Here is a 27,428-nt window from a genome sequence, read left to right on the forward strand (position 1 = left end):
TGGTATCTTCACTGTGCACCTATGTGGTTCCCACCCAGGTCACTGGCCAGGTGAGGGCTGGCAACCCAAAAATTTCACACAGCCCAAGCAGGTGGTTCTGGCTACGACGATGCTAAGAAGCCAACTCCAAGTTCCCATTCCCTCTGTCTCCTCTCCTCTCTCTGCCTTCCCCCGACTCTCCTGCCCTCTTCACTTACTGGCCTCAGTGAGCCCCTGCAATGCAAGTGTTAAGAGGGACCCCGAAAATAAAGAGTATGAACCCCTCCACACCCACATGTAAGATGACAAGATACACAGAAAATGATCCTTTTCTAAATCAATACAATTTTTCAAATTTATTTTTTTCTTAAAGAAGTACTTCTAATCTCTGTCAAAAGGGAGGTGAGGAAAGGTCCTCCCTCCCTTGTAAACACTGAAATACAGATCTGAGAAACCAGGGTCGACACACACAAAAAGTGCATTTTACAAAATATCAACTAAAATATATTTTACATGAATTATGCTTCCATCGAAATTCTACCAGTTGCATTTTTAGGTTCGAAAAAATATTTCAACATCTAAGAGATTTCAAAAGCATTTCAGTTCTGGGCAGCAGACCCTGGGAGGAGGACCTTGATCTCTCCTGCTGGGGGAGGCTAAGCTCCTTGGCAGCAAGAGCCCAGTACCCTGGGAATGAGAAGGCTCCACAGCTGACTCTCCAGAGGCCCCACAGCCACTCTGGCGACTTCTTCTACCGGACCACCCTCCCAGACCAATGCCTTCCTCCAAACAGCTTATTCCATACAAGGGAACCTGAGCCCCTTCTCTTGGGAGTTTGGGTTTCCCCTGTGTAAATTTACCTCTGAAGCCTCTAGGCCTCCCCCTCCCCTCCGCCCAATGACCAAGCAGGAGTGGCCCACTTTCTCAGGGACAGCACAGGGCCTGGCTTGCTGGGAGTGCTCTCAGGACTCGCTCCACCTCCATCTTCAGACCCTGCCCGACTGCCCTCACCCAGTGCCACCTCCTTAGCCTGCTGGGTCCTTGTCTGCCCCTCCCTGGGGCAGGAGGACCCAGTGCTGCCCTCCCTGGCTTCTGACCCCCGAGTGTGCCCTGTGGAAGTGCTCACAAGCAGGTTCCCAGCGCCAGACCAAGCCACATCGGGCTCCTCTCTCTCTCCTCACCATGCTCCTCTTTGGTACAAATTGGAAAGAATCAGGCTGCTCCAGCCCCCTTGCAAAGTGCCCCAGGGCCAGAGCCTAGTCCTACAAAGGACAACAGGGGTCTGAGCCTCCTAATTTTACTCTGGGGAGCAGCGTGAGGTGAGAACAGGGCCCCTGGGCAACAGGAACAAACAGAAAATGCGGTCCTCAGCTCCTAGAGTGCCAGTGGCTGCAGCTCAGCAGGTCTGTGGACTGATACAGTGTTGATTCTCGCTGGGATGTAAATTAGTGCAATCTACAAAAGACTAGGGTAAGGGGTGGCAGGGCAAGGGGAGCCACAGCACTCCTTTGGTTTGATTTCAGGTGGGTGTGGCTTGAAGAGTCATATGTGAAGTTCTGCAAGAGGTTTCCTAGAACCTCCAAGTGTAAGGCAAGAGGAAAAGTCTTCAATAAATCAGGTAGCAATTTTCCTTGCCCCCTGCCCCCCACCCCCTCCCAGCTCCCTTCTGCCCTCCCAGACATGACAAACCACATGTTAATCAGTTAACTTCTGGGAAGCCAGACCTGCTGGGTGGCCCCTCACCAGGAGGCGAACAGGAAGCTGACTCCCACAAGTGGGCCACACCCATAACTGTGAGGGCTGGGTAACTTGTCCCAGCACCAGGGGCTACTGCAGGGGCAAAGGAGGAAAGCCAGGGGAAGGCCCTAAACCCAGGAAGAGGAAGTCAATGCTCTGGAAGCTAGACTCTGGCTCTCTACGCCTCAAAAGAACGAGCTCGGAGTCGTACTAGAATCTGAAAGAGCCTGGTCCCAGGCTGAGGGGGAAGCAGTGGGTCACAGTGGGTGAGGTAAGCTGGCTCCATTCCCCCTTGAAGGGCTGAGGGAGGCGAAAGAAGGGTCTGTTGGGTCTAGTTCCTGAAGGACCACCCGCCTCCCAGGGCCCATGCCCCTCAGGCTTGGCCTAGCCTCAGGGAAGACTGCTTCTCCAGGAGTTTCCGCCCAGGGACCACGGAGAGATACCCTGCGCCACACTGAGGATTCTGGTGCTTTTCTTATATCCTGGCCTCCCCCTCCCTCCCCTGGGGCCCAGAACCCACAGGGGCCCCTGCCCTCCCACCAAGAGAACCACAGGCCAGCAACCTCAGGTCCCTGTGGACCCTTAACCAAGTGCTGTGCTTCAAAGCAGTGCCCCCTGCCCAGAGCCCCACTTGCCCACGGGCAGCCCCAGTGTGGGCAGGAGGAGGCTACTGGGGGTTCTTGAGGATGCGGCCATGGCGGAAGTCGTAGACATGGCGGCAAAGAAACACCAGCTCAGGGTCCGTATCCTCGGGCACCGTGCGGTGTGGCGGGGTGGAGTAGTCCGCAGAGGGGGGCACCAGTGCTGTCTTTCGGCTGGGGAGGCCCTCGCCTCGGCGTTTGGCCATGGCACAGAATCTGCAGTGACACACAGTTCGCTGTCTTTATCGAAGCCACCTTTTTAGGAAGACCAATTCCTTCCCCACCCTGTGCGGAGAGCTGGGATGCTCCCTCCTGCCCTGGCAAGGGCTGCTGTGGCCTCCATCCCGGTCCCGGGGGTGATGTGCCCTCTTTGCCAACTGCCAGTCTACCTCCTGTCACTAGGGAACCACACCTGCCAGGCCCTCCGTCCCTCCCATCTGCCAATTCTCCTTGATTTCCTGAGAGGGCACTACTGTAACCAGCCTAACTCTGCCCAACCATTCTGCCTTAGACAGCAACAACGCTGTCCCCCCCACCCCCAAAAAAATCAGATGGTAGAAAATCAGATGGTAGAAGCAGGCTGTGAGGAAGAAAGTTCTGGGAGGTCAGGCTCAGTGAGACCCCCTTGGGGATCACAGGCAGGCCTCAAACAGCCCTGGGGAGGCTGGGAGAGAGGCACCACCCACCTGCAGTACTCGGCAAAGGTCAGCACGTAGCACTTCTCCTCGATGCAGGCCACACTGTTCTGGTCCTGATGTCGCGATGCAAAGACTTCATTCTGCAAAGGCTCAAGGGGAGAGGAGAGGAGGTCGGTTACAGGGGTTGGAAGCACCTAACTCCAGGGACAAGGCAGACATTAACCCTCTGCGGAGACTCCTGACCGAACCCCAGCTGGTGCCCAGAAAGCAGGGCAGCTACCCTGGAATCTGAGGCTAACTGCTCCTCACCTGGCACCCTAAGCATTCCTTCCAAGTTTCTTGCAGGTCACCTGCTACTCTGGAGAAACCAGGTGCCTCCTCCAGCCCAAATGTAATCAGCTTCCTGGCTGCCCCCCACCCCCTTCAGCCCAGGGGAGAAGGGAGGGAGTTGGTGCACATCTTCCCAAAAGTCCCAGTGAGAGAAACAGAGCCAAAGGCTGGGGGAGAGGGACCACAGCCAGGGGGCATTACTGCTCCTAGCACAGCACTGGGAGAGCGCTGAGGGGTGTTAGGAGGGGTCCTTTTCCCCTCCCTCTCATGCTGCAGATGATATCAAAGGGGGCCAGGTGTCGCCAGGGGGACTTATCCACTTCCTCCCATTCTAGCACCCTGCCCTCACGGGCTCCCTTTCTGCCCCCCTTTCAAGACAAAGAGAATATTCCCTTTGAAACGTGAATCAGGCAGGGTTGGGAAAAGAGGCTGAAACCCACGCCCTTCCCCAGGTTCTCTGACATCAAAGGTGACAAGTCTAGGAGCTTGAATGCCCCTGGCTGCCCTCCCCATACCACCTTCTTAGGCCACAACCTCTCCCTCTGCCACCCCTGCATTTCACGCCCCCTTTGCCAGGGAGCTCACCTCGTGCATGCTGGGACTGCGGCCTCCCTGTAAGTGCTCTGGTCGGTAATACCACAAGAGGCTCATCATCAGCTCTCCTGTGGGGACAAGCGAAGCAGTCATGGCTTGAGCTGGCAACCCCAGAAGTACTTAGACAGGCAGGCTGGCCACGTGCCCTGGAGGCTCATCCAACATCAACGCTGGGCCAATCCTGCAGGCTCCAACCACCCATGTCCTCTGCCTCAAGCCAAGCCGGGCATTCCGTGGCCTGGCATGCTATTAGGCACGGAGGGAGAAGAGGGGAAAAGCACTGACAGGTGAGGAAGGGAGACAGGTGCCCAGGTCCCGGTGACCGGAAAGGTTACTGAGCTGATCCAAGCCAGGTCACAAAGCGGCCTGCAGCATTCGCAGCAGACACATCCTGGCTAAGGGGAGGGCAGGCTGGGACCAGAACACGGGGAGATCTGTGCCACGTCAAACTCCAGACAGGGGTACCTGACTCAGGGTTCTCCCACAGGGCAGAGATCTTGGCCACGTAAGGTGTGGACGTCTTCCGTGGGCCTGACTTGAGGAGGACAGTGTCCCGGACGCGGATGGTCTCTCCGTGCCGCTCCACCGCCTGGTAGCTCTTTCGGATGGCTGGTTCCGGTTCATCCTAAGCAACAACCAGTGACACCAACGTGGCTGTAGGGCTGCTCTGAGTCGGGGACAGGGCGGGGGTGGGTTTGGCATTCTCTTTATGCTTTCCTCAGGGCAGTCACACCGCTAAGGGAGGGAAACTGCGCAAGCAGCCCCTTCTCCCTAAGCCTGGCTTTCAGGAACAGGATGGGGATGGAGTGTCCCCAGCGTTGGAGAAAGGGTAAGAAATGGAAGCAGGGTTGGGAAAGCGGCCCGAAGCTTCTGGGACTGCACCCTGACCACCACATCTCACTCCAAGTCCCCAGCACTGCGTAGGTCCTCAAGCTTCCTGATGGGACCATCTGGATTTGACCCTTAAACTATCACTGCAAGTGGCCTAGACTTGGGCAAATTACTTAATCTGCTGCTAAGCCTCAGTTTGCTTACCTGTGAAATGAGAATTATAAAAACGAGGTACATACATCATAGGGTAGTGGTGAGGATGAAAGCAGATAATGCAAGAGGCTTAGCTCAGTTCTGACACCTAAGAAGTGCTCAATAAATTTTAGTCAACGTTCTTTTCATCATCCCAGATGTTCCTGTTATCACTGATTTTCTCTGCCTGTCCCAATTCGCCCTACACACACTCATACTTATTCAAAAAGCCTCCACAAAAGCCCTCCACTTTATAAGCGAGGCTAGACGGGACAGTGTGAGAGGGATGAAAGGCGAAGACATTTCAGGTGGCGTCCCTGAGAAATCAGTGACAGCAATGGCAACCGCCGGCTGTGACTGCCTCTGCGCACACTCTGACCTCCCCAAGGCACGCAGCACAGGATCAGTAGGGGCTGGGGGAGAACGCTGGGCCAGCAGGACTGGTTCCTGGAGCATGAAGGAGCTAGAGCCCTTTGTCAGCTCTCAGAATAGCTAGAGCCAGGCTTCCTGGGACCCACCTCACTGCAGGCAGGTCCTCTATCCCCACGCCACCCTCCTTTCTCCCCAGAGCTAAGAGGGGGCACTCACCAAGACATAGACGGCCTTCTCACAGGCAGCCCCCACAGGCACCCAGCCGTTTGTGCGGCGGCGGCGGCGGCGGCGTGGGCGCGGGCGCTGGACACGCGGTTGCTTGGGGTGACTGGGCCTGTGGGCAGCCTTGCCTCTCACAGTGTGCCTACAGCTGGAGCCTGTGCGAAGCCCTGACTTGGAGCCGCTAGGAGGCTTGGCGCTCTGAGGGCACGCGCGGGCTACTGTCTGGGGCTCCGAGGTGGGTGTCTGAAGATGGGGGACAGGCTCTGCTGCAGGTGGCACACTGGGCACCGGGCATCCCAGAAGGGGATGGGCAGGTGAGGCTGGGTGGCCAGCTTCTGGGAGAGGAAATTCCAGCTGGCCCAGGGACCTGCAGCTTTCTGAGAAAAGGAGAGAGGGGGTCAGGGCAGGTAAGGATAAGCAGTAACCCCCCCGGGGACCTCTGCTTTCAGAGTCTGCTCCTGTCTTAATTCTAAGTGTGAACCCAAAGGTCAGTGGGGTCAGGGGTCTTTGAAGTGGATGGTCAAGAGTGACTGGCCAAGGGTTGTTCCTGACCTTGAAGAATGACCCACAGACATCTCCATCTCCCGTTCCAGCCTGAAAGAAGGAAGGGAGTGGGCAATGGGAACCGCTTCGCTAGTTCTGACTTAATCTTCTCTAAGGCTTCCACAGTGCTGAGGAGCAAGGGAGCTGGGATCAAACAGCCCAGTATACGAATCCCGAATCTGCTACTTACTAGCTGTGTGACCTCAGACAAGTTACTTTACCTCTCTCAGTGCCTTGCAATAGAAGTAGTAGATGCAAATATCATGTAGTCTGTCCTAGGTGTTTTTCTTATCAATGTATGAACTCATCTCATCCTTACAACAACCCTATGAGACAGGCAGTATTATCCTCATTTTACAATTAAGAAAACTGAGACAGGGAGCAGTTACTTGCCCCACGGTCACATGGCTAAGGAAGTGGGGGAGAACATTTCACTCCGAGCGGTCTAGCTCCACAGTCTATGCTTAATTATATGCCACACGGCTTCCCTTCTGTAAAGTGCTTTAGAACAGTCTTACTGGTGTCTCGGGAAGGGAGTAGGGTCTTGGGACCCAACAGGTTAGGTGCCCAGATTTGGAGAGTGGTACAAAAGAGGAGGAAAAGCCCAAGCAGCAGCGTGTTCTCATTTCTAAGAGCTCCAACTCACTCCAGAATCTGAAACAACCAGTCTGGCCAGAGTCAACTGGTCTATAAAGTTGTTTTATAGACCCCTACAAGAAGGAGTGTGGGGGGAGGGGAGAGGCCTGGGAAGGCCTGGCCCCTCACTTCGCCACAAGCAGGGCCGACTTGCCGGACAGGATGGCTCCGGTCACCGAGTTTCCACCCAGGAGCCAAGAAGGGCCTGGAGAGGCATGTGAGGACACTCCTGCCAATTTGGGGGAAGAGAGATCACTGTGGAGGTGTCTCATCAGCTGCAGCGCAAGCCTCTCAGGTGTCTGAGTCTTGCCAGGAAGGCAGACACCAAAGCCATGGGCCCTAAGAGCACCCTGCCTGTGCCAGGGAACTATGTCTGTCTGTTCTCAGAGTGTGACCCCCCCCCCCCCCGGCCATCCCTGGAAAGGTGTTGCCAACTGGGCACTACTTCTCTTTCAAGGTCTGAATGGCCAGGGTGAAGCTGTCCTACACAGCTGGCACCGCTTACTGGGCCTGGTACCCCTCACCCTTCCCATGAATGCTGGACCTGGACAGTATGCAGATGGTCTGGGCTCCTTGAAAGGAAGGAATTTTACCTTTCTGTGAGGAGGGCAGAGGGACATGGGAACAACCTGACAAAAGCCCTCATTTTAGTATCTAACTTGCTACTCAGAGTCTGAGAATCCCAATGGGGAAGGAGGACAGGCCCTAGCACCCTTTCCGCCACCACAATGCTACCTTCCTGCCAGACCGAGAAATCTGCCTGGATAGCAAGGACAGAGCAGGGCTGCTCAGAGCTAAACATGGTTTCCTGGGAATGCTCCTGGGCTTGGGGCACAAAAAGAAGGTGGTCCTCCCCTCTCAAAGCCCCTATCTCCCATGTAGTCGCTGGACCCCGAGGAGGCCCACTTGATCCATGACCCACCCTCCTGGGACACCATGTCTGAGACTCCCTAGTACATCCCAACCCTAGGAAGGCTTACCTGCTGCAAAAGGCATTTTGTAGGAACAGCCGCCACAGGTAGTGCCAATATGGGTAAGCGAAGGGGGCAACATTTCACAGATGCTGTAGCCATTCACTCCAGCGTCGTCGCTGGAGCAGTAGCGAGAGCCCCAGGGAGGGTGCTGGAAAGGAGTGCCCATAGGCACTGAGCCCGGGGCCAAGAGGAGCCCCTCGGTAGGAGCAGCCACTGAGGACAGCTTGCCCTCAGGGAGCATGGGGCAAGGGGCGTAGCCTCCACACTGCAGCCCGTCTTGGCTGCAGTACAGATAGAAGCTGCCCAGTGCAGTTAGCTCCGGCGGCCCACACAGGCTCCTGTAGTCGGCAGGGTTGCCAGGCATGGGCAGGGGGGACAGCTGGGGCGTGGGGAAAGAGGGCTGGTGCAGTTCCTGCTTGGGGGCAGGTGACTCCTCTCCTGGGCGTCCAGGCTCTGGCTTCAGGGCTGCCTGCCCACCCATCAGCAGAGGCAGGTGGGGACGCAGCCCCAACGGGCTCTCCAGAGCTTTTCTCAGGGGCTGCTGATAAGGTGGCTGGCTGGCGGGCCCACGAGGGGTGGCAGATAGCCATGGCTCCTCTGGGTACCCCTGCCAGCCAGGTGGGCCTGTAGCCTCCCCAGAGCTGGCGCCCTGCCGGGTCTTCGGATAGTTCTTGCCATTGACCTTGGCCCACTTTGGCCTCGGGGCCTTCAGGACTGGTGGCTCAGTAGAGCGCCCATCTGCTTCTGGGTGGGCACGAGGTGGCCGCAGGGGTAGCTCTCGCTCCTGGCTCAGCTTCAGGAAGGCAGCTGCATTCAGGCTGGCCAGCCTCTTGGGAGCTGGGTCACCATCTCGGCGGGCTCCTTCATCAGGTGCTGGCTCTGGGGACAGGTCCCGACTTCCTCCTCCAAGGTCCCTCAGCCGGGGCCGCTTCTTAGAGGAAGACCAGCCCCCAGAGGTCCGGTCGCGGTCCCGGCTGCGATTGGGGTCTCCCCCTCGGCTGCGGCGACCACTGGCCAGGCTGCTGGTGTCCTCCCGCTCCAGGAGCAGGTTGTTGAGGGCCTCAGCATTGAGGGAGGCCAGGCGCCGCTTGCGGGGCTGGGCGAGGCCAGTATCCTCACTGGATGGTGCTGGGCTGGGCGGTTTGGGCAGGTCAGGGGGCAGCTCATCTGCCTCATCTGCACTCCGTGGACCGGCCACATTCTCCAGGCGAGTCAGCAGCACTTTGCAGGCCTTGGGCTTCTCAGGAACCAAGGGGCGTTTACGCAGCGGGTAGTTCTTGCGGCGCCCTGCGAGCTGCCCTGGGCTCTCAGGCATGCCTGGCTCCATACCCTCCACCCCCTGCTCCATGCTGTTGCCTTCCATCTGCAGGGGCTCCCGGCGGCCAGTGGGGCCTGAACTCAACATGGGAAGGGACTTTCTCCGAGTGTGTGTCATGGAGTACCTCCAATCTGCAGGACAGAAGGCAGGCAGTGAGAGAAGCCCACCCTGGCCCGCCCTGCCTGCTTTCTCCCGCTCTGCAGGCTCCCCAACCCCACCTGCAGTAACTCTGACCTACCCTCACCCTGTTTCCAGCCTGGATTTTCCCAGGACCCCTCTACTAGAGTGCAAAGGGCCAGTGGGATCAGGTTACCAGCAGCTGTGCAAGGACTGGTTGCCTCACTCTTCTTTTAGCCTAGGGTCCTCTGAACTAAGCCCTCAGAGAGTCTGCAGAGTAATGCAGACCCCATGGTTAGAAGGAGCTGGGAGCAAAACTCTCCGTTCCCTCTTGCTGTTCTTCTCCCACTAAATACTCATCATATGCCAGGAGGAGGCTCTGAAGACAGCGAGCCAGGATGGGGGCTTGGGTGATGGGATCCCATCTATTCCTGCAAAAGTATACCAACCCCCCCCCCCCATCTCGGGGACTCTGAGACTGGCTGTGGGATGACAAGCAGGACAGAGAGGAGCTGAGACAAGGAACTGCGTGCCAGGCCGCGGAGGAGGCAAAGTCCAGCCTGCGAGAACGCCCTCCCCGGCACACACGGCAGAACAGCCAGAAGCTGGGTCTGGCTGGAAAAACCCTGCAAAGGTGAAGGCTTGGCTGTGAGGAGCCTGTGGAGAGGGGCGGTCTCGGCCAGCCCTCGGAGCCAGACCCACCTTGATCCAGGGTATTCCAGGAAGGGCAGCCTAAACAGTGCCAGTGCCTGGGGCAGGGTGCAGGCATAGCCCGGGCCAGCATTCTGGGTAGGAGACCCAGGGACCATACACTCGACCTGTGGTACCTCCTTGACCCCCTACCACCCACTAAGAGTTGGGAAAAGAAAGTATCAAAGAAAACGAACTCAGGACTAACCAGATGCTCCCTTGCTAGTCTTGCCCTATTCCTCAGGCCCCTGTCCTGGTAGGCAGGACTCCAGGCAAGAGGCAGGATGGGGGCAGTACCAGGAAGCCCAGAGCCCCTGACAGAAAATGCCCATGACCAGGCATCAGTCCCTAACTTTGCCTGGCAAATACTCCCCCCATCCCGACCCCAACACACCGGGGGACAACCTGGGCCCATCCTGAAAGAGAGGCCAGAGCTGGCTGTGCTCTGGAAGCTGATACCGCCAAGGCAATAAGGAACCGGGAGTGAGGTGGGGGTTGGTTGGGGTGGGGTGGGGGGGGGGGGTGGTCAGAGACTACTGAGCTGTTCACTCATCTACTCCCCAACCCAAAGCAAGGTGCTGCCAAGTAAGGTACCAGAGGAGGCTCTGCCCTGCAGGGCACCCTGCAACACCCCCCCCCCACTGGGCACCCTGAAAACCCCACCCCCCACCGGGCACCCTGCAAACCCCCTCACCCACCCACCAGCCTCAGCAGGCCCAGGCTTTCCGGCCTAATTTCCCCACTGCTATTATTATTCACACTCACTCCATCCAAAGAGCTGGGGGCAGTCCTGCTGGGCCAAGGATTTAACCCTGAAAGTCCCAGGCCTGAGGGCTCCCAGGGATTCCGAGCCCTTCCCACCTAGCTCCTGTGGCACTGGGCCACTGGCTGGGGTCACTAGGTCCCTTCTCTCCTGAGACATGCTGCACTATTTGAGAAAGAACGCTCAGAAAAACAGGCTGAGGGCAGCGTGGGTGTCCCTCACCCATGAGAAAGGATCTGGAAAACGGGAAAATGGAGGCAGCGTGCCAGGTGTTGCTGTCCACGTGTGGGCACCTGTCAGCGCTCCGAGACCCAACCCCAAGCGAGACAGAGTCACAGAAGGCAAATCCATTCATTCCCAAAGCACAGACAGAAGAGCTCCTAAAACATGCCAGGCATTTGCTGGCTCCCTAAGACTCCTGCCTCTAATCAGGGTGACCACGTAGCCCCGTTTGCTCAGCATGCTGATGAGTAATACACCCTTTCACGCAAAAGCATCCCAGTTGCTTACAACCCACAGGCCCTTTCCTCAAATGCAGGGCAGCCCTGGGTGAGCGGTGGGGAAGCAGCAACAAGGAGAAGGGCTTCTGTTTCTCCTAGGAAAGCCTAGGGCCAGCCCTCCCCCACCCCAGAAGGCCTGGACACGGAGGACAGTGAACAGACCACACAGCTGAGCAGGGGCCAAAGCCCCTCCACCGGCCCCAAGTTACCAGAGGAGTCAGGCCTGGAAATGGCTGGGGGCCAAGGCTGAGGTCACCTGGGCTTGTGGCCTTTAAGGACACAGACAAGTACAGAGCAAGGAGGGGGTGGATGGCAAAGAGTGTGCACAGGGAAGTACTTTCAAGCCTGGCAAGTGAAAGAGCAAAAGAGCTCTTAGCTGGTCTGTCCTGCTTCCCCCTCGCTCCCCAGTCTGCTAGGGGACTAGCTGCACAGCTGGATGGTCCTGGGATTCTGGGCCACTTCCCTGACTCAGTCTTTCCCTCTCAACGTGCAAAAGGTCCCCAGCAGGGAGAGGCTGGAAGAGGAGCCTTCCACTTCTAGGAGCCTGTCTCTAGAACCTGGGAATTTGTTCCCTTAGCGTAGCTCTCTCCTTTGCGTCCCATTCAGGCCTCCAGTCCCTCGGGGACACCCACTGTCCCCAGGCTGACGACCCAGCTGACTATCAGGGAAGCCTCTGATCGCAGAGAGCGAGTCACGTTTCCAAATCAAGCATGAGATCCTCCTGCAAGCCTCCCCCAAATGCCAAATCCAGCCACCCGCTAAAAACACCCAAGGCCATCACAAAAGCACGTTGCAAAACGACCCCTCGCTTTCATGTGGTGCCGAACGTGGCAAAGTCACTCACCACTGAGACGAGGCCGGGGTCTTTGCTGCCGGCCTCACTGCACTCCACACGGAGGAGAGCAAGTGGGAGCCATACTCGGAAGCTGGACATGTGAGAACCTCAGCTACAGCTTTTCCCCGGGTGGGGTTGGTGGAGGGGGCTCCCAGGCTGCAGGGGGTGGCCCAGCTCCTTGGGGAAAAAAGCTCCTGGAAAGCAGTAGGCTTGGTTCCCATTCCACCTCTGCCAGTCCTGCTGCTGCCCTGTGCCTCCCACTCACACACCAGCTCCACCAGGAACTGCTAGCACTGCCGAGGGACAGGGTGCCTGGCTGCTCTCAGCACTGCCCTCTTCCTCTCTGGGAAGCCCTTTCCTCCCGGGCATAGACAGTCCAGCCCCCCTGGGAGCAGATTCCTAGGAGGGACTCCCAGGGCACAGTACCACTCACCTAGACCATGGCAAGCAAGCTCTCAATGAGGAAAACCAGTCTGACTGTGCACAGCTCTGAACAGTCAAACAGCTGGCTGCCAATGAAGAACAGTGGCCACTGGTGGTTTCTCCAAGCCAAAGACTAGCAAACCACATGTGGAATCCAAAATCGTAAGTGTACTCTACAGACAGCCCATCGGCCATCTAAGCCCAGGCACGTGGGGTCTCAAAATCAAGCTGATGTCAGGCCCAGCTTAAGTGGCAAGGCAGGGCTGGGGGAGGTCGTCTCCACAGAAGCAGAAAGGCAGGGAGGATTAGTCTTTTGCCCTCACAGGACAGCAGCACTGTGCAACCCTCCCCACACACACACCAGGACAGGTGAAGTACATCCAAGATGTTGTGTACCAGGGCGCGTCAGCGGCCTGGAAGAATGTGGGCTGTGGGCTCCACTGAGGGTCAACTCAGGGTGGGGCCTGGCCAGGAAGAGGTCCTCAGCCTTGGCCACGGCTCCCCTTACTTACTACCCAGCTCTGGGCAACCCCCCTACCCTCAGGCTCAGGGCTCTGCCGCATGGCTCTTCCTGGAAACTTTCTTACCCGCTGCATTTTAATTTTTGGTTTTTTGGTCTATTTTTACTAGGAGGGGGGTATGCAGGGAGGGACTTACGTAAGGGCAGCCCAGGGGGGTCACCTGAGTGAGGGCCAAGAAGGGCCCTGCTCCAAGCCACCTCCCAGTTACACCTAAAGCCACACAACTGGCACCGAGTTAAACACTGCCCTCCTTTGAAATCTCTCTTGGAATAACCTCCCTCCTCCCCCAAAGGAATAACACTTTCTCATGAGCACCGAGTTTCTTGACTCTTCTATCAGAGAAAAAAAGCAACAGCACAAAGGCATATAAATTTAGTTGATGTTATTTCATGGGAAAACAGAGATGTGAAGCTGCTGAAATTCTTATAATAAAGCCAGTTAAAGAGACGTGGCTGGTACCTCTTGAATCCCTAAGAGCTGGTAAAGCAGAAAGAACCAAAGCTTTGATGCAAACAGACCCGGGTTTAAATGCTAGCTGTGCCCCTTGTGACAACTTATTAACTTCTCTAAACCTCAGATTGCTCATCTACAACAGATACATCAAAATGAACCTTACAGGTTGGCCGGCTGGCTCCGTTGGTTAGAGCGCGGTGCTCTTAACAAGGTTGCCAGTTCAATCCCCACACGGGCCACTGTGAGCTGCGCCCTCTACAACTAGATTGAAACAACTCCCTGACTTGGAGCTGACAGGTCCTGGAAAAACACACTTACTTGAAGGAGACTAGCAGGGTCAGAGCCAAGAGGACGAGCATCCCTCCCCTCTTCCAGACCCACAGACAGAGGCAGGCAGCCTGCCCTCGGCCTGGGCAGTTCCCTGCAGTAGGAGCCCAGAGTGTCTGGGAAGCCACCTTCCACGGTAAGAAATCTGGAAACCCAGACTGCACCTGAACTCTGCTCTGCTCCTGTCCACCGAAGCAACACCTAAGTGTCAAGCTCAGGGAAAGATGGGGACACTGCTCCTTTCCCACGCGGGACTCAGTGTGGGATGAACTGTGGGGGTTCAGTTTACAACACAGCGAGAGGGCAGGGGCAGAAACTGGATCCCAGCAGACCCTGAACAACAGTTCCACACCTCTGAGAAACACTCAGCTCCATGGTAAAAGGTGAGCTCCTCAGATGCCAAAGGCCCCAAGGACCGGGTCAAAGGGCCTACGTCCTGCCTGTTCCTGCCATCTGACTGCCGCTTCACTGCAGGCACCAGAGAGAAGCCCCCAGCGGTGGCACCGACACCACAGCGAGCTCAGCCCTGGGCACTGCCCATAAGAGGAAGCAGTAGCCTGCGCCACCAGCCCTACCTCCCTGGTGCCCAGCCAGCCTCTCACTGCAGGCTCTCGATTCACGCCACAATCAGGGTAGGAACCTACAAACAGAAACTCCAAGTGCCCAACAAAGGCAACGGGCCTGGCCCATCTGCACGCAGCTTGTTTCACAGACTGCCTTCAGGTCTGGCAGCCATCTGAGAAGCAGGCCTGTCCCCTGGAGGCACCAAGCCTATCTATGGCCTGTCAGACCACCTGCTCCTCATACTTCAGAGTGGGGCTCCCAGGAGCCCAGAGGTGGAGCAGCTCTGCATGGAAGGTCCACAACCACCCCACGTGGGGTTTGGGGCACGGCCGGCACCCCCTTTGGCTACTCCTGTCCACTAACCATTCCATCAGGAGAGCCCAGGCACACAGGCCCCGAGCTGCACCCAAGTATGCAGAGCCTCCGCTTCTGGCTCCGAACACAAAGCAAGACATCGCACCTCTTGTAAGTGTAAAGGAATACAAATCTCAGTGCAGAAGGAGTTTTAACTCTGACTATAATAAAGCGGGAACCCCCCCCCCCCATTTTATACGAGAAGTGCCGTTAAGTACAGGAATATATTAACAGCAGAGTTACTGGAATCTCCTTCTCCTCACTGGAAACTGCCAGTGTCCTAGTCTTAGGGCAAGGCCCTTCCTACAGGTGGGGGCTCAGTGTGAGAAAGACAGTACTCCGCGGATCTAGAAATCAATATAAACACACAGACCTCTAAGCTAGGACAGTGGCCAAAGAGCCTTGTATTTTAGTCATATAACAGTGCTCTGCTTTAAGAAACTCTAACCTGACAAATTAGAAGGTAATCAGGTGCAATACAAAACGAGTCTTTACAGGCTTTCTTTAAGGCACATGCCCCTATGTTAAGCAATCCACCTTCCCTCAGCTTCTTCCCAGGGCACCGCTCCTGTGTGCCAGAGGGAAACCTGTACCTGCAGCTGTGGGTCCAGTTAAGCCAGGGCACCCACTGCTCATTCCCAGGCACGTGGCACCTCTGTGATCTTTGCTCAGTCAGCCAACGCTTGCCGGCGCCTCATCACAGCTCAACACAGCGGAGGCGAGACCCACAGGGTCCAAGGCTAAACCTACGTGGGCTTGGTCATGGCTTTAACTTCTCTGAGCCTTGCTTTCCTTGTCTACACAGCAAGGTTATGAGGATCACATTCAATAAGAATACGTGTCAAGGGCCTAGCAGAGTACCAGGTATACAGTAAGTGCTCAAGAGAAGCTCATTCTTTCCCCCTATATGTCAAGTATTCGGCCAAGTGCTGAAGAAAAATGCAAAGACGACTAAGAAATTGGAGCTTGGGCTGGTAGGAAAACAGAGGACAAGAAAGTGTGACAGGGAGCGGCCGGATGGCTCCGCTGGATATAGCATGAGCTCTCAACAACAAGGTTGCAGGTTCAATTCCCACAGGGGATGCTGGGCTGCGCCCCCTGCAACTAAGATTAAAAACAGCGACTGGATTTGGAGCTGAGCTGCGCCCTCCACAACTAGACTGAAGGACGACGACTTGGAGCTGATGGGCCCTGGAGAAACACACTGTCCCCCAATATTTCCCAATTAAAAAAAAAAAGTGGGACGGGCTGTGATGCAGTGTCAAGAAGAGAGCTCGGCCTCCAGGGCAGCTTCCCAGAGGACAGACTTGAGCTGGAATTTCAGACACTCACCATGGGCCCCCTTCATGACAGGTGTACAGAGGGAACAAAAGCCCGGTAGGAAGTGGGCAGCACTCTGAGAAATTCACTTCACAAATGTTTAGATGCAGAAAAGGGCAACAGACAAAAGCTGAAGTTTTGAGGCAGGAGACAAATAAATGCACCTTTCCCCAGATGCAGCCCTCCTATCCGTGCAGGATGCCTCCAGGCTGGGGACCAGGGAGCTCTGGGCTAAGGCTCCCTCAGAACCCCCCACCCAGGCTCCATGTGCCCAGGCTTAGCCAGAAGCAAATCTAGTAGAGCAGGACCTATTTGCTTTGGGCAGTTAACTGTGGGAGAAATACTGTGTTCCCCCCGAAAATAAGACCTAACTGGAAAACAAGCCCTAGCATGATTTTTCAGGATGACATCCCCTGAACATAAGCCCTAATGCATCTTTTGGAGCAGAAATTCACATACGACACAGTCTTATTTTGGGGGAAACACAGTAAAACAGGAATAGGGCTGGGTTCCCCAAAACTCAGCAATAGGCCCTCAGCAGAACTAGGTGGAAACCTTGTGTTACTGATGCACCATTCTTTAAAAACCATGACAATAGCTCACCAGCCTGCTCCGGGCACCTGCCCAGGAGTGGCAAAGGATATGTGCTGCTTCAACCATCAGGACACTCCAGGAACCACCAACTTAGATTTCTAAGATGGCTTTTGCCAAGACTGGAGGTGCTGTCTCTTGTCCTGAAGAGGAGAAGCTGGCCAGCCAGGCTGAGACGGCAGCGCTGCCCTCAGCCCCCACAGAAGAGTGCCAACCCGAGTGACCCAGCCATGAGTAACGAGTCCCAAGACCAGTCCTTCCCAACGCTCCACCAGGATGAGCAAAACCACAAGGCAGACCGTACCAGAGCTGGGCACCCAACCAGAACAGCTTACACCTAACTAATTAACTAAGTGATTAGTGCCTCCCCCAGTAGGATGCAAGCTCATGGGGACAGGCAGACTCTGCTTTCCTTACCACTAAATCCCAGCCACAGGTCTTAAGAAGAGCTTGTTGAGTGAATGAAGATCTGGGTGCCCACCTGCCCTAGCCCATATAATACCATGTTTCCCCGAAAACAAGACCTAGCCAGACAATCAGCTCTAATGCAACTTTTGGAGCAAAAATTACTCTAAGACCCAGTATTATGTTATATTACATATTATATTATACCCAGCCTTGAAGTAAAGTAAGACTGGGTCTTACAGTAATTTTTGCTCCAAAAGACACATTAGAGCTGATTGTCCACCTAGGTCTTATTTTTGGGGAAACAGGGTATTTCTACCCTAGACTTATGGCACCACGTGGAGCCCAGGACAAGAAACTCTGACCCCCACCCCCCCACCCCCGCCCCGGAGTCCACTGTGCCTCTTCTATGTAATCCACAGTTCAGTAGGGCTACTTTAGGAAATCTCTCGGATTTAAACAGCACAACCCTCTTTCACTACTGTCTTCTTTCTTCTATCAATTTGCCTAGCTAGCTTGGGGAAGTATTCCTCTCATTCCACTTCTCACCTCAAACCATTAAGCGAGCAAGGGTGGCAGGTACTAGAGAAGCACACCTGTAACTCAGCAGCAAAGAACCAGAGCTGGTGTTCCCAGTCCTCCGACCCCGTCAGTGTGCAGGGCAGGGAAGCCTTGACCCACTGCAGAGGCTTGAGTCTAGCGGGGTGTCTGACGGGATGGCCACGTTTGTCACACACCTGCTATGTGCCTGGCGCCACCCTACACACTTCACATTCACTCTCATTCATCCTCACAACTACCTCCCGAGGTAGTTGCTATCATTTCACCCAAAAGATGAAACAGGTGGACAGAGGCCAAGAACATGCCCACTCCTGAGCTATTGGAAAGTGGAGGCGGGGCAGCTGGGGTCCATCCCAAATCTACACCCCCAAGGGCAACACAGGACAGCTGCTGGGTCACCAACAATCAAGACCAACTTGCATATTTTGTTTTTCTGGGTTGTTTTAACTACTGTCATTAACACATTATTAGTGTTTCCTGATTTTTCACCACAAAGGAACTGACGATGTATTTCAATTAAATGACACTGGTGGGCTGGCCAGGGAACATAATTTTACAAATTATTTCTACAGAAAAGTCTGCTCCAAGTTCCCAATAAACTCTTACAGGCACTTTTAAGACAACCTTATTTTATATCCTAGAAAGGGGTAAGGGCTTCAAAGATATGTTATCATGATTTTACAGTAAATCCAGAAAAATCTCCAGACTTCCCCCACTCATCTAAACACCTCTTGAATTAGGTGAAAATATCCTGCCCTCCAGCCCGAACTGCAACGAAGACCAAAATCTGGTCACAGTCCAAACATCTGTCTTAATGTTCAAAGCACAGTAACTGCCCTTTAGCTACCTCTCTTCTTTGGGCCAAATAAATCTAAGTGCTTTCAGTTTTCTCTGAAGATCGTTTCTTAAAGTCATTTCATCAGTTTTATAATTCTTTTCTACATTCTGTGTAAATTGTGTGAACCCTTCCAGGCACAGCAGGGCTCACCCCTCACTCTTGAGGGGAGCCTATAGTGGAAATGTGAATCTTCCCTTCCCTTCTGGCATACCTGTCATGACACCCTGGCACCAAGTAGCACCCTAATACCTTCTCCGTGATTTCTATCAAGATCCTCTAAAAACTAATCATTTACCTTCTATACCATTTGGCCAGATAAGACTGTGATTAACAAACCAAATTTTCTCCATTTTAGACAGGTAGTTGAGGTTGGAAATGGGCCTCAGGGTGGGTTACCCCTTCCTCTGCAGGCAGGACACTGAAAGAGCTACATGTAAGGAGGGTAGAGCGCCCAACAGGCATGGAGATGGGCGGAGGCAGGAGCGGTCAGTACCACCCCAGGTGAGATCCCAGGGTGACGATAGACAGAAATGCAACAGATCCCACCTCCTTAACGGGGTAGGGAGGGCCGTCAAAGCACCTCACCCCCCCCCACCCATTAGAAAAGGAACACATGAGAAAAATGATGTAGACCCCCAGCTCCTATCTGCATCCATCCTGTTAACTAAGCGTCTCTTGTCATTTTTGTCACTCAGGTAACTTGGTCATGGTGTCTCGAAAAAAAGTTCCCATTTCACATCTTGGAGGGGCTGAGAAACAAACCCATTCTTTTATTCCTGGTGGACTCAGCATGCAGAGGACCTCAAGGACAACGTGTGTTTTGTTTGTTCGCTTGACACTGAATCAGGCGAATAACCAACCATTCTTGCAGGTGTTTCCCACCGGGAAACATGAAATCTAGATGAAAATCCTTCCCGGGACCCAACACAAAGTCCTGGACATGACTTTGCTGAGGCCTGATCACCACAGCCACGGTCCCCAGCTTCCAGACTAAGTGCCTAGCACAGGGCACCAAGCCCACCCGCGGGGCCCAGCAGCTCTTCCTCTGGCCCTGAGCAGGCAGCCTGCGGCCTCGCAGCTGCCCACTGCCGCTCTTCCTCCTCCTCCCTGCTAGCCAGTTTACTGCTCATTAGTGGCCATACCAGGAGGTGGGCAGGGAAACATAAAGGAGCTGAAATTCAAACCAGTCCATTTTACTCTAGTGAGGTGCCTCCCATAAAACCAGGCCAGATTTCATCACCCAGGTCCTCCGTCCCCTGCCCTGGGGGGGTCGAAGCAGCCCAAAGGGTCCGAAACTGCAGAATCCCAGGACCCCAAGCATCAGGAGCCTGTGCTTCTAATCATCACCGAGCTCTTGACGACGCTCTGTGTTTCCCATCTTTTTAGATGGAACAGACACTTCTAGCCCTGAGCGGGCCCATCAAGTCAGGGCCAGAGACCTGCAGAGCAGGAATGCTGGGTCTGCTCTAGGTATCAAAGCACACTTTCCTTGTCCCCCCCCAAGTCCCCAGCACAATGGCAAGGTCACAAAGGAAGTGAGTCTTGCCAGACTGTGCGAGCAAATTCCCATAAATACTTGGGCTGGGGTAGTACTGCTTATGTAAAATGCTTCCCCATTGAGAGATGCTGCTTTATTTACATTCTTCACAACCCATTCATAAATAGGAGGCCCTTTAATGTTGGGGCCGTTTGTATAATGCTCCATAAACCTGGCAGCTTCAGTTCAACCCAGGCTACTTCTCAATTCCAGAGACTTTTTTCCCTTAAAAAAATTTTTTTCTCTTTAATGACTCACCTTGCAACAGGGTGCTGAAGCCAGATGTTGCCGACACAAGGCCAAGAGGAATAAGAACAGATAAAATGAAAATACACAAGTCCTTCTGAATGCTGGGACAGAGAGGTGGGGAGGAAAGAAAATAAATAAATTGAAAATCCCCATAGAACCCCAACGTGAAGTATGTATTTTGGAGGTTGTATTCCTTCCAGGTTTACTGAAACTTCCTTTATGGATGTCAAAATGCTCCCCAACTTATACCTACACATGCCAGAGAAGGTGTGGAGGGGATTTTTTTTTTTAATCCAAAAGGAAAAGATAGAAGAGGGCTCTTTCTGGTTTTTAATTTGCATAGCAGGTGAATAAAAAAACAGTAATTTTCTGTTTCTTCACAGAAGTGTTCCAGGGGTTGCTGGATCCAAGAGGAGCACAATTTGCTCCAGGTAAAGAAACTCATAGACAAACCCCAGAAAGAGAGGAAGGACTGGCTTCTAGGACACACAGCAAAAACAGCCTGAGCAGCTGAGGACAGAACCCAGGAGCTGCATTCTGAGGGAGCTAGTCGGCTACAGTAGAAGAAGCAAGAAGAGAAGTGTGGGGATTTTTTTTTTTAATTGACGGGGAGCGGTCTACATTGCCATGGCAACTGTGAGGGGTGGCCTTCCCGCTTGGAAGGGAAATGCTGGTCCATTAATCATCAAACTGGGGCACAAAAGGGAGGTTTGGGGAAAAGAGGATGGATGCAGAAATTTATTTTTTCACTGTCTAGACTCACACCAGTCACCAGTCCCCTTTCCCATTTCCCCCATGGTCCTGGGTTGATGGTAAACAAAAAGGGAAGTTCCGAGAGCTCTGGGATCACAGCTTTCCTTTCTGATGGGTCCAGTGTGGGGCTGACAGTGCCTCCTACAGCAGCAATACCCCTATAAACACCTTTTCCATCACGAGTCCCCAAAGTACCGTTCACAGGCCAGGCCCAGGAATCTTTTTGTTGTTGTTGTTCTCAGAACCGTGTTTTCTCCCTCATTTACACCCGGGATTGAGAAGAGATAAAACATATGGATTCATTTAACATGGACAACAAGGAAAATTGCCTAAGAGCAGCAAAGCGGGGTGGAGAGAATGGTTTGGTGGGATAGGAGGAAAACAGAATTACAGCCCTTTTCCAATTCATGTCTATATGGTGTCATGTGAGCAATCCACAGGACAGACTCTTCACCAGCTGTGAAGAACGGTATATCAGGATGGTATTTCTGACAGCTAAGTTTTATTTGCTCCCCATGCTAAAGCACCCCAAACATGCCTCACCTATATACCCTGGATAGAAAAGGCTGGAAACCACCAAGGACTCCATACTGAGGATTTCTGGGGAAAGGGAAGGGAACGCTTCCCCTCTGTTCCCAACTGCGTTCATTCATTTAACAAAAACAATGTGTACACCACTCTACCAGAAACCCTAGAATATTCACACCCTCCTTCCCACACACAGAGGTTTAACATTGATACTGCCCCTGTCTTTAAGAAACTTCCAACCTACAAAACTACTCAAGACGACACCATGTTGTAAAATTCAGCGTCCCAATCTCAGAGGCAAGCAATGTTGGCCTGGAGTGGCCCGAGTGACAGTGAGAGGAAGGATGAGTAGGGTTCGGGTGGAGGGGAGGAAAGCAAGGGGCTCCTCATGGGGGACAACTGGGGAAAGCAGCAGGAACAAAGATGCAGGGAGATAAATGTGCATGGCATGGATAGAGGAGAGCCAGAGGGGATCAGTCTCAGGTCAGAATGCGGGAAAAGGAGAGCCACTGCAAGTTTGCGGGTGGGGAGTGACAGTGCTTTAGGAAGAATGACCTAGCAGCTGTGTACAGACTGTATCAGAAGGACCGGAGGAAGCAGGAGGGGGAGGGAGAGCATGACAACACAGGCCTGACATGGGACAGCAAGGCAACAGAAAGGCAAAGGAGGAGGGAGATACATAAAGGCGAGACCCTCTTCACTGCCTAAATGCTCCAGAGCAAACCCTCCTAAACACTTGATCTGACTGACAGACTCCTGCCAGGTAAGAGTCTGTCAAAGAGGGAAACCATTGTTTTGGCAATTCCCCTTTATATTCCAGTGGCCAGACCAAGTCACCTCCTTACTGCCACCTAATTAATCACATACTGTGTAGCCCCAGTGAAGGCAGGAGGGCCTTGAGATTCATCATTCTCTGAATCTTAGACATACAATTAAATTCTCTAAGAACAAACTTTAGTCTCCTGCATGAGGTAACAACTCTCTTTCCCACAAGCCTCAACTCCACCCAGGCTGGGGTCTAGACCCTCCTGGGGACGGGGACTGAGGGCGGCCATGAATGAACTCAATGCCCATACTAAGTAAGGCTGAGAGCAGCTTTTCCAGAGCGAGATTACAGCCAACCAAGTTCTTAACCAACACCTACCTGAAGTGGGACTCCAACCCAGGTTATCAGCTAAAGTCCACATTCTAAACAGCCGGAGTCTCCCTGCCTTTGTGCTTCCAATTCTTCCATTATGGGTTCACATGAGAGGGCATGGGAACTCTGAGTGGGCTTTTACAAATGGGAAAACAGCATCGAGTTTAGAGCTGGTCACTGGTGGGTTTAAAGACACTCACAGCTTAAGCCACTGGTTCCCACGTGTCCTCCAGCTGGCCAAGGACAGCAGTGTCCCTCCAGGACATGTGGTCCCTATGGGGTCGTTTTCTCCTTTTTCCGGAAGACATGGGGGTGGGGAAGGTAGAGAGGAAAGTCTCTCAGGTGGCACAAAGGAAAAGGACTGGAAACCTTTTTTATTTAATCATTAAATTCTTGCCTGAATTTATAAACTCATTTTATTTCCCTATGTGAAGACCTTCTTCAACTAAAGAAAAGTGCTGAAAGCAGTTGTGGACGGATTGCTGATACACATTTAGGGGGTGTCTCCCAGTCCCCAATCCAACTGGTCTCTGCCCTCTTAAAACTGTCCACAATGGGCAACTAGGAGCTATCCCAGGTGAGATTAAACCTCTGCCAGTGGGCAAACTGTTTGCTGAAACCCCTCATTCCTGGCAGGCTCTAGAGTGGCTCACCGGACTGTCGCCTCGGTGAGTTCGGCAACCTGGTCGTCACCAGCCAGCCACTCCGTGTGCACACTTTCACCTCTGCCCCTGTGCCCCTCCACCCTGGCAGGGTGGACCCCACTCTTCCCAGAACCTCGGGGCGATCCGCAACTGGAGAGGTGAACCCGTGCCGCAGCTCCTCCCGGCGGGCGCCCCGGCCCCCGCAATCCCCAGGGCAGAGTCCGGCCCGGTCGCCCGCCCCTCAGGGTGGGTGGCTCGGACCGGCTCCCCTCCCCGACGCCACCACCTGCGCCCGCTCCGGCGCCGCCTTTGTCCGGCGCTTCACCGCTAAGCGGGCCCCTCGGGCCCGACCTGACCCGGCCCCCGGCCCCAGAGGACCGGCGGCGAAGCGGGCAGGGCAGGACCAGGCCGGGCCGCGAGCACGGGGTCCCGCTGTCACTTGGAGGCGGTCTGACAACTTCGACTCCCCCCGCCCCACCTCGGACTCGGCCGCCGCTCTGCACCGTCCCCGCCGGGCCTCCCGCGGCCCACACTGGCTTCTCGAACCGCTTCCCTTCCGTCTTCGGCGCCTCCCTTCCTCTCAGCCCGATCCGGTCCGGTCTACACTACCCCCCGCCTCAGTGCGGCCCCCAGCCCCCCATCCAGCAATAACCGGTCAGCTCCCAGCGCGGGAGGGCGCCCCCAACCCTGAGCTGGCGATCCCGCGGCGCCGCCCCCGGCCTCGGCCCCTTGCCTCGGGGACCGCGATGGGGGAGGGGGCGCGGCGGGGGAGGGGGTGGGGGGGCCGTGGCCTCGCCGCCCGCGCACTCGGAGGTGAGCCGGCTACGCCGCTGCGAGGAAGCAACCGGCGTCCTCCCGCCCTCCGCGGCCCGGGACGCCCGCGCCGCCGCCACCCGGTCGAGCTGCCACCCTGCGGCCGCCACCCACCCCGCCCCCGGCCAGCGAAGCGAGCGGCCCCGGGGGGCTGTCACCTCGAGGCGTGCCGCGCTCCCCGATGGCGGGACCGTGGCGCCGGACCTGGGGGAGGGAGGCGGCGCGAACGAGCGAGCGGGCGGCCGCACCTGCTTCGCGTCGTCCGTCCGTCCCTTCCCGGGCTGGCGGGGGCGGCGGCTCGCTCGGTGGGGCGCGCTGACGGGCGGCCGGTCCTCTCCCCTTCATTCGTCTGCCTCCGTCGTTCGCTCTGTCCCTCCAGCCCGCTCGCCCCTTCCCCCCTCCTCGACCCCGGCCCTTAGCTCACCAGGACGGTGGCGCGGACGGCGCGGCTCTGGGCGCCCGCAGGCCCCGGCCGGGCTGGAATCCGGCGGCTGGAACCCCCCGGGGGCGCTCAATTCCCGGGCTCCACGCTGCTGCGTCAGCGCCTCCTCCTGGGGGCCGGGGCCGGGCGGGCGGAGCGGGGGCCGCGACCGGGCGGGGCCGTCGGGGGGGCGGGCGCGCCTGGCCCGGGCGGGCGGACGGCGGGGGCCGGACGGGCGGGGCAGGCAGCCGGACGGGCGGGCAGCGGGGGCCGGGCTCCGGGATCCGCTACGCCGCTCGCGGTTCCCCCACAAACTCCCCGAGAGCGGAGCCTCCGCCGCCCTCCTTCCTGCTTCCTCGTCCCCAACCAATCAGCAGAGCGCCTCTCGTCCAGCTCCGCCAATCAGCCGCCCCGCCCTGCGCTGGCCCCGCCAGCCAATCCGGTTCTCGGCTCCCCCTCCCAGTCTTCGACCAATCAGAACCGTGGGTCGGTCGTCCCAACGCAGGGGGCAGCACGAGGCGGCTGGGGGAGGCGGTGCGGGGAGTGGTGGGGCCTGGGGGGAGGGGTATGGTGCCAAGGGTGGTGGCGGGTGGTGGTTTTCTTTGCCGGCTTCTTGGGTTTTCTCTTCGTCTGCAGAGCCTAAGCCTGTATCCCATGGTGACCCGACCCTGAAGCCCCAATCCCCCAGCTGTTACCCCCCCCCGAGAAATCTTATCTTGCCGCCGCCCTGGCCGTCACCCCTCTACATCCCTCTTCCCCTTCTCCTCCCTAGCACCTACTGGAGAAAACTGCGGACTAAGGAACACCCCCACCATCGCCAGCGACTGCTGCCCCCAGGGCAAAGCTTCGGGAAGACCAGACGAAAATCAAGCGAGGACAACCCCCCTTTTCTGCAGAAAGGGCCCCAGACTCCAGCGAAAGGGCCCCGACTGCTGAGAAGCCCCTCCCGCCCTTGCCTCATCTTTCCGACTTCCCTGCCTGCCACGTCTCCTTTCCTTTCAAGCAAGGTCGGTCCTGGCTCGGTAACCCCTCACCCGCATCTCTTTTTCCTCTTTTCCCCCTTCACCTACCGCCCCCAACTCCAGCTCCTAATCCACCCTTCTCAGAAGCAGAGTGTGGAACCCTCATCCATTTCCAGCTGACAGCAGAGCCTGGTCTGTGAGTCCTTGACTCCCACATACCCTCTTCCACCACCGCAGGGAACATCAGAGCTCTCCCCGGGAGCGTGCGGGGGGAGGGGGCGGCAGCCTGACAGCCCAGGCTGGACTCCCTCCCTCGCGTCCCCAAGCCAGGATGGGACCAAGCGTGGACACTTACCTGGCTTCCTGCTAGTCCCCGAATGCTGTGGCTCCGTCTCACACCCACAGACGTGCCTTTCCAAGCCCGAGCTTGCTCGCGGGGTCAGCGGGGTGGGTGGGCACAGCAGGCTGAGGTCACACGGAGGTGTGGGAGGTCCTTGTGAGGTGCAGGAAGGGGCTGTGTCTTGGGCACCTTGTAACGCCAGAGCCTGCATAGGGCTTCATTCCAACCAGCACTGGATGTGCGTGCACATAGTAGGTTCTTGAGAAATGCTGAGTCCACCCCAGAACAAAGCCTCATTTCCGATTCAGGTGGGGGAGGAGAGCTTTGGGAGGTAAAAGGAGCAGCAGCAAAAAGGGTAGTGTCAAGTCACCAGAGCGCTGGAAGCAGCCCAGGGAGGGGCTGGGCTGAGGACTGCCTCCAGCAGAGAGAAGCACCTCCAGTGCACGGGCTTCCTAGGCTGGAGGAGAAACCCAGTCTTGGAATGTGGCTGAGAGGCTCTTCCTGCACCCCACATACTGTCTAGCCTTTCCTAGACCTTGAGACTCAAGCACTCATATGTAGGCAGCCTTTTAAGACAATCAGGGCTGCTAGCCCCTATGGCTGGGAAATAAAACCCTAAAAGGATGATTCCCCATCTGCCTCTAGAGCTGTCAGGGGCCCCTGGACAGTTCTGGTGTGTTGAGGGACATGTTTAAAGGAGAAGGTCACCCAGCAGGAGCAATGTGTGAATGGAAGCTAAAAGCTAAGACAGTGACAGGGAACCTCAAAGAGCCAAGTTCTCCTAGGATAACTGCCCCTACTTCTCCCACCTCCCACCCGTCTGGGAAGCAAAATCCCCAAACCTATAAAAGTAGGACACTAAAGATTTCTCTTCTCCTTGATCTTCCTAAGACAAAGATTCCTAGTAGTCCCCTCACCATCACCAGGCCAGCCCTACCCCCACTTTACAAAATGCACCCTTCCTCCTGTCCCAATATGTCCCATGGGCTGATGTCCCCCACCCCCCTATCAGAGACTGGTGGTAGAGGGTCACAGCAGCAGTGGCCGCTGGCAACCTGGAGCCAAGACAGAAGTGGGGACAGGGCTCCTGTCAGCAGCTCAGCATGCACTGACCTTGGCTTCATGCCCATTAATGGGCAGGGATTGAGGCCAAAAGGGTCAGAAGAGAAATGTACCTAGTTACAAGGAAGGAGACCCAAGTGGCAGGGAGCCTGTGCTTGGCCTAGGAAGTGGTCACAGGGTGTGGTTGGAAGACTGGACTTTCCCCCAGCATCTAGGAGTGAAGATCCATCAGTCCTGGGTTGAGAGGGGTGTAGGGGAGAGAACTGTCTTTATATGGGGCCCTGGGGGGGGGGGGAGGAAACCCTGGAGAGGAGGCAGAGTGGTCAGAGAGCCCATTCCAGCCTGCCCTGTTTGCCCTGCCTGGCAGCTGCTGGAGTTCTCCCTCAGAGCCTCCTCCCCGATATGGGTGGCTGTCTCCTTTGCCCCAGGAGTCTCTTAGTGGGCTAGGTTCTGAGGCACAGACTGGCTAAAGGCACTTGGTGTTCCTCCTATGCCAGCCCACTGACCTCCCCCTCCCCCTTTGTTAGAGCTGGTCAACAAGCCAACAAAAAAGAAGCCCTGGGTTGCAAACCCTGCCTATCCCCCAAACGACCTTTCCTCTCCAATCGATTTTGAGACCTCTGCAACTGGGCCACCTTCCTTCCCAGTCCAGAGCCTTGCACACCTGGAAAGGGCTCCACCTCTTCTTCCTACAGCTACTCTACTCCAACCT

General features: G+C 55.7%; 1 protein-coding gene across 5 annotated transcripts; it reads right to left on the reverse strand.

Annotated features, from left to right (window-relative positions):
• Positions 1–320: 320 nt before the first annotated feature.
• Positions 321–25,932, reverse strand: BAHD1 (bromo adjacent homology domain containing 1). Of its 5 annotated transcripts, none has more exons than XM_019725486.2 (7): positions 25,670–25,932; positions 7,696–9,138; positions 5,531–5,913; positions 4,385–4,544; positions 3,911–3,987; positions 3,044–3,144; positions 321–2,573 (listed from the first exon to the last, which is right to left on the reverse strand). In XM_019725486.2, the coding sequence occupies exons 1-7, from the start codon at positions 25,863–25,865 to the stop codon at positions 2,384–2,386; spliced, it is 2,550 nt and encodes an 849-aa protein (XP_019581045.1). In that variant the 5' UTR covers positions 25,866–25,932; the 3' UTR covers positions 321–2,383. The 5 variants fall into 5 exon arrangements, with proteins under 5 accessions (XP_019581045.1, XP_019581046.1, XP_074184011.1 ...); XM_019725487.2 differs by having other exon boundaries at positions 3,044–3,135; positions 25,670–25,928; XM_074327910.1 differs by lacking the exon at positions 25,670–25,932 and adding an exon at positions 24,356–24,700 and having other exon boundaries at positions 3,044–3,135.
• Positions 25,933–27,428: the final 1,496 nt, after the last annotated feature.

Source organism: Rhinolophus sinicus, linkage group LG03 (assembly GCF_036562045.2).
Source record: "Rhinolophus sinicus isolate RSC01 linkage group LG03, ASM3656204v1, whole genome shotgun sequence".
In the NCBI taxonomy this organism is placed as follows: Eukaryota; Metazoa; Chordata; class Mammalia; order Chiroptera; family Rhinolophidae; genus Rhinolophus; species Rhinolophus sinicus.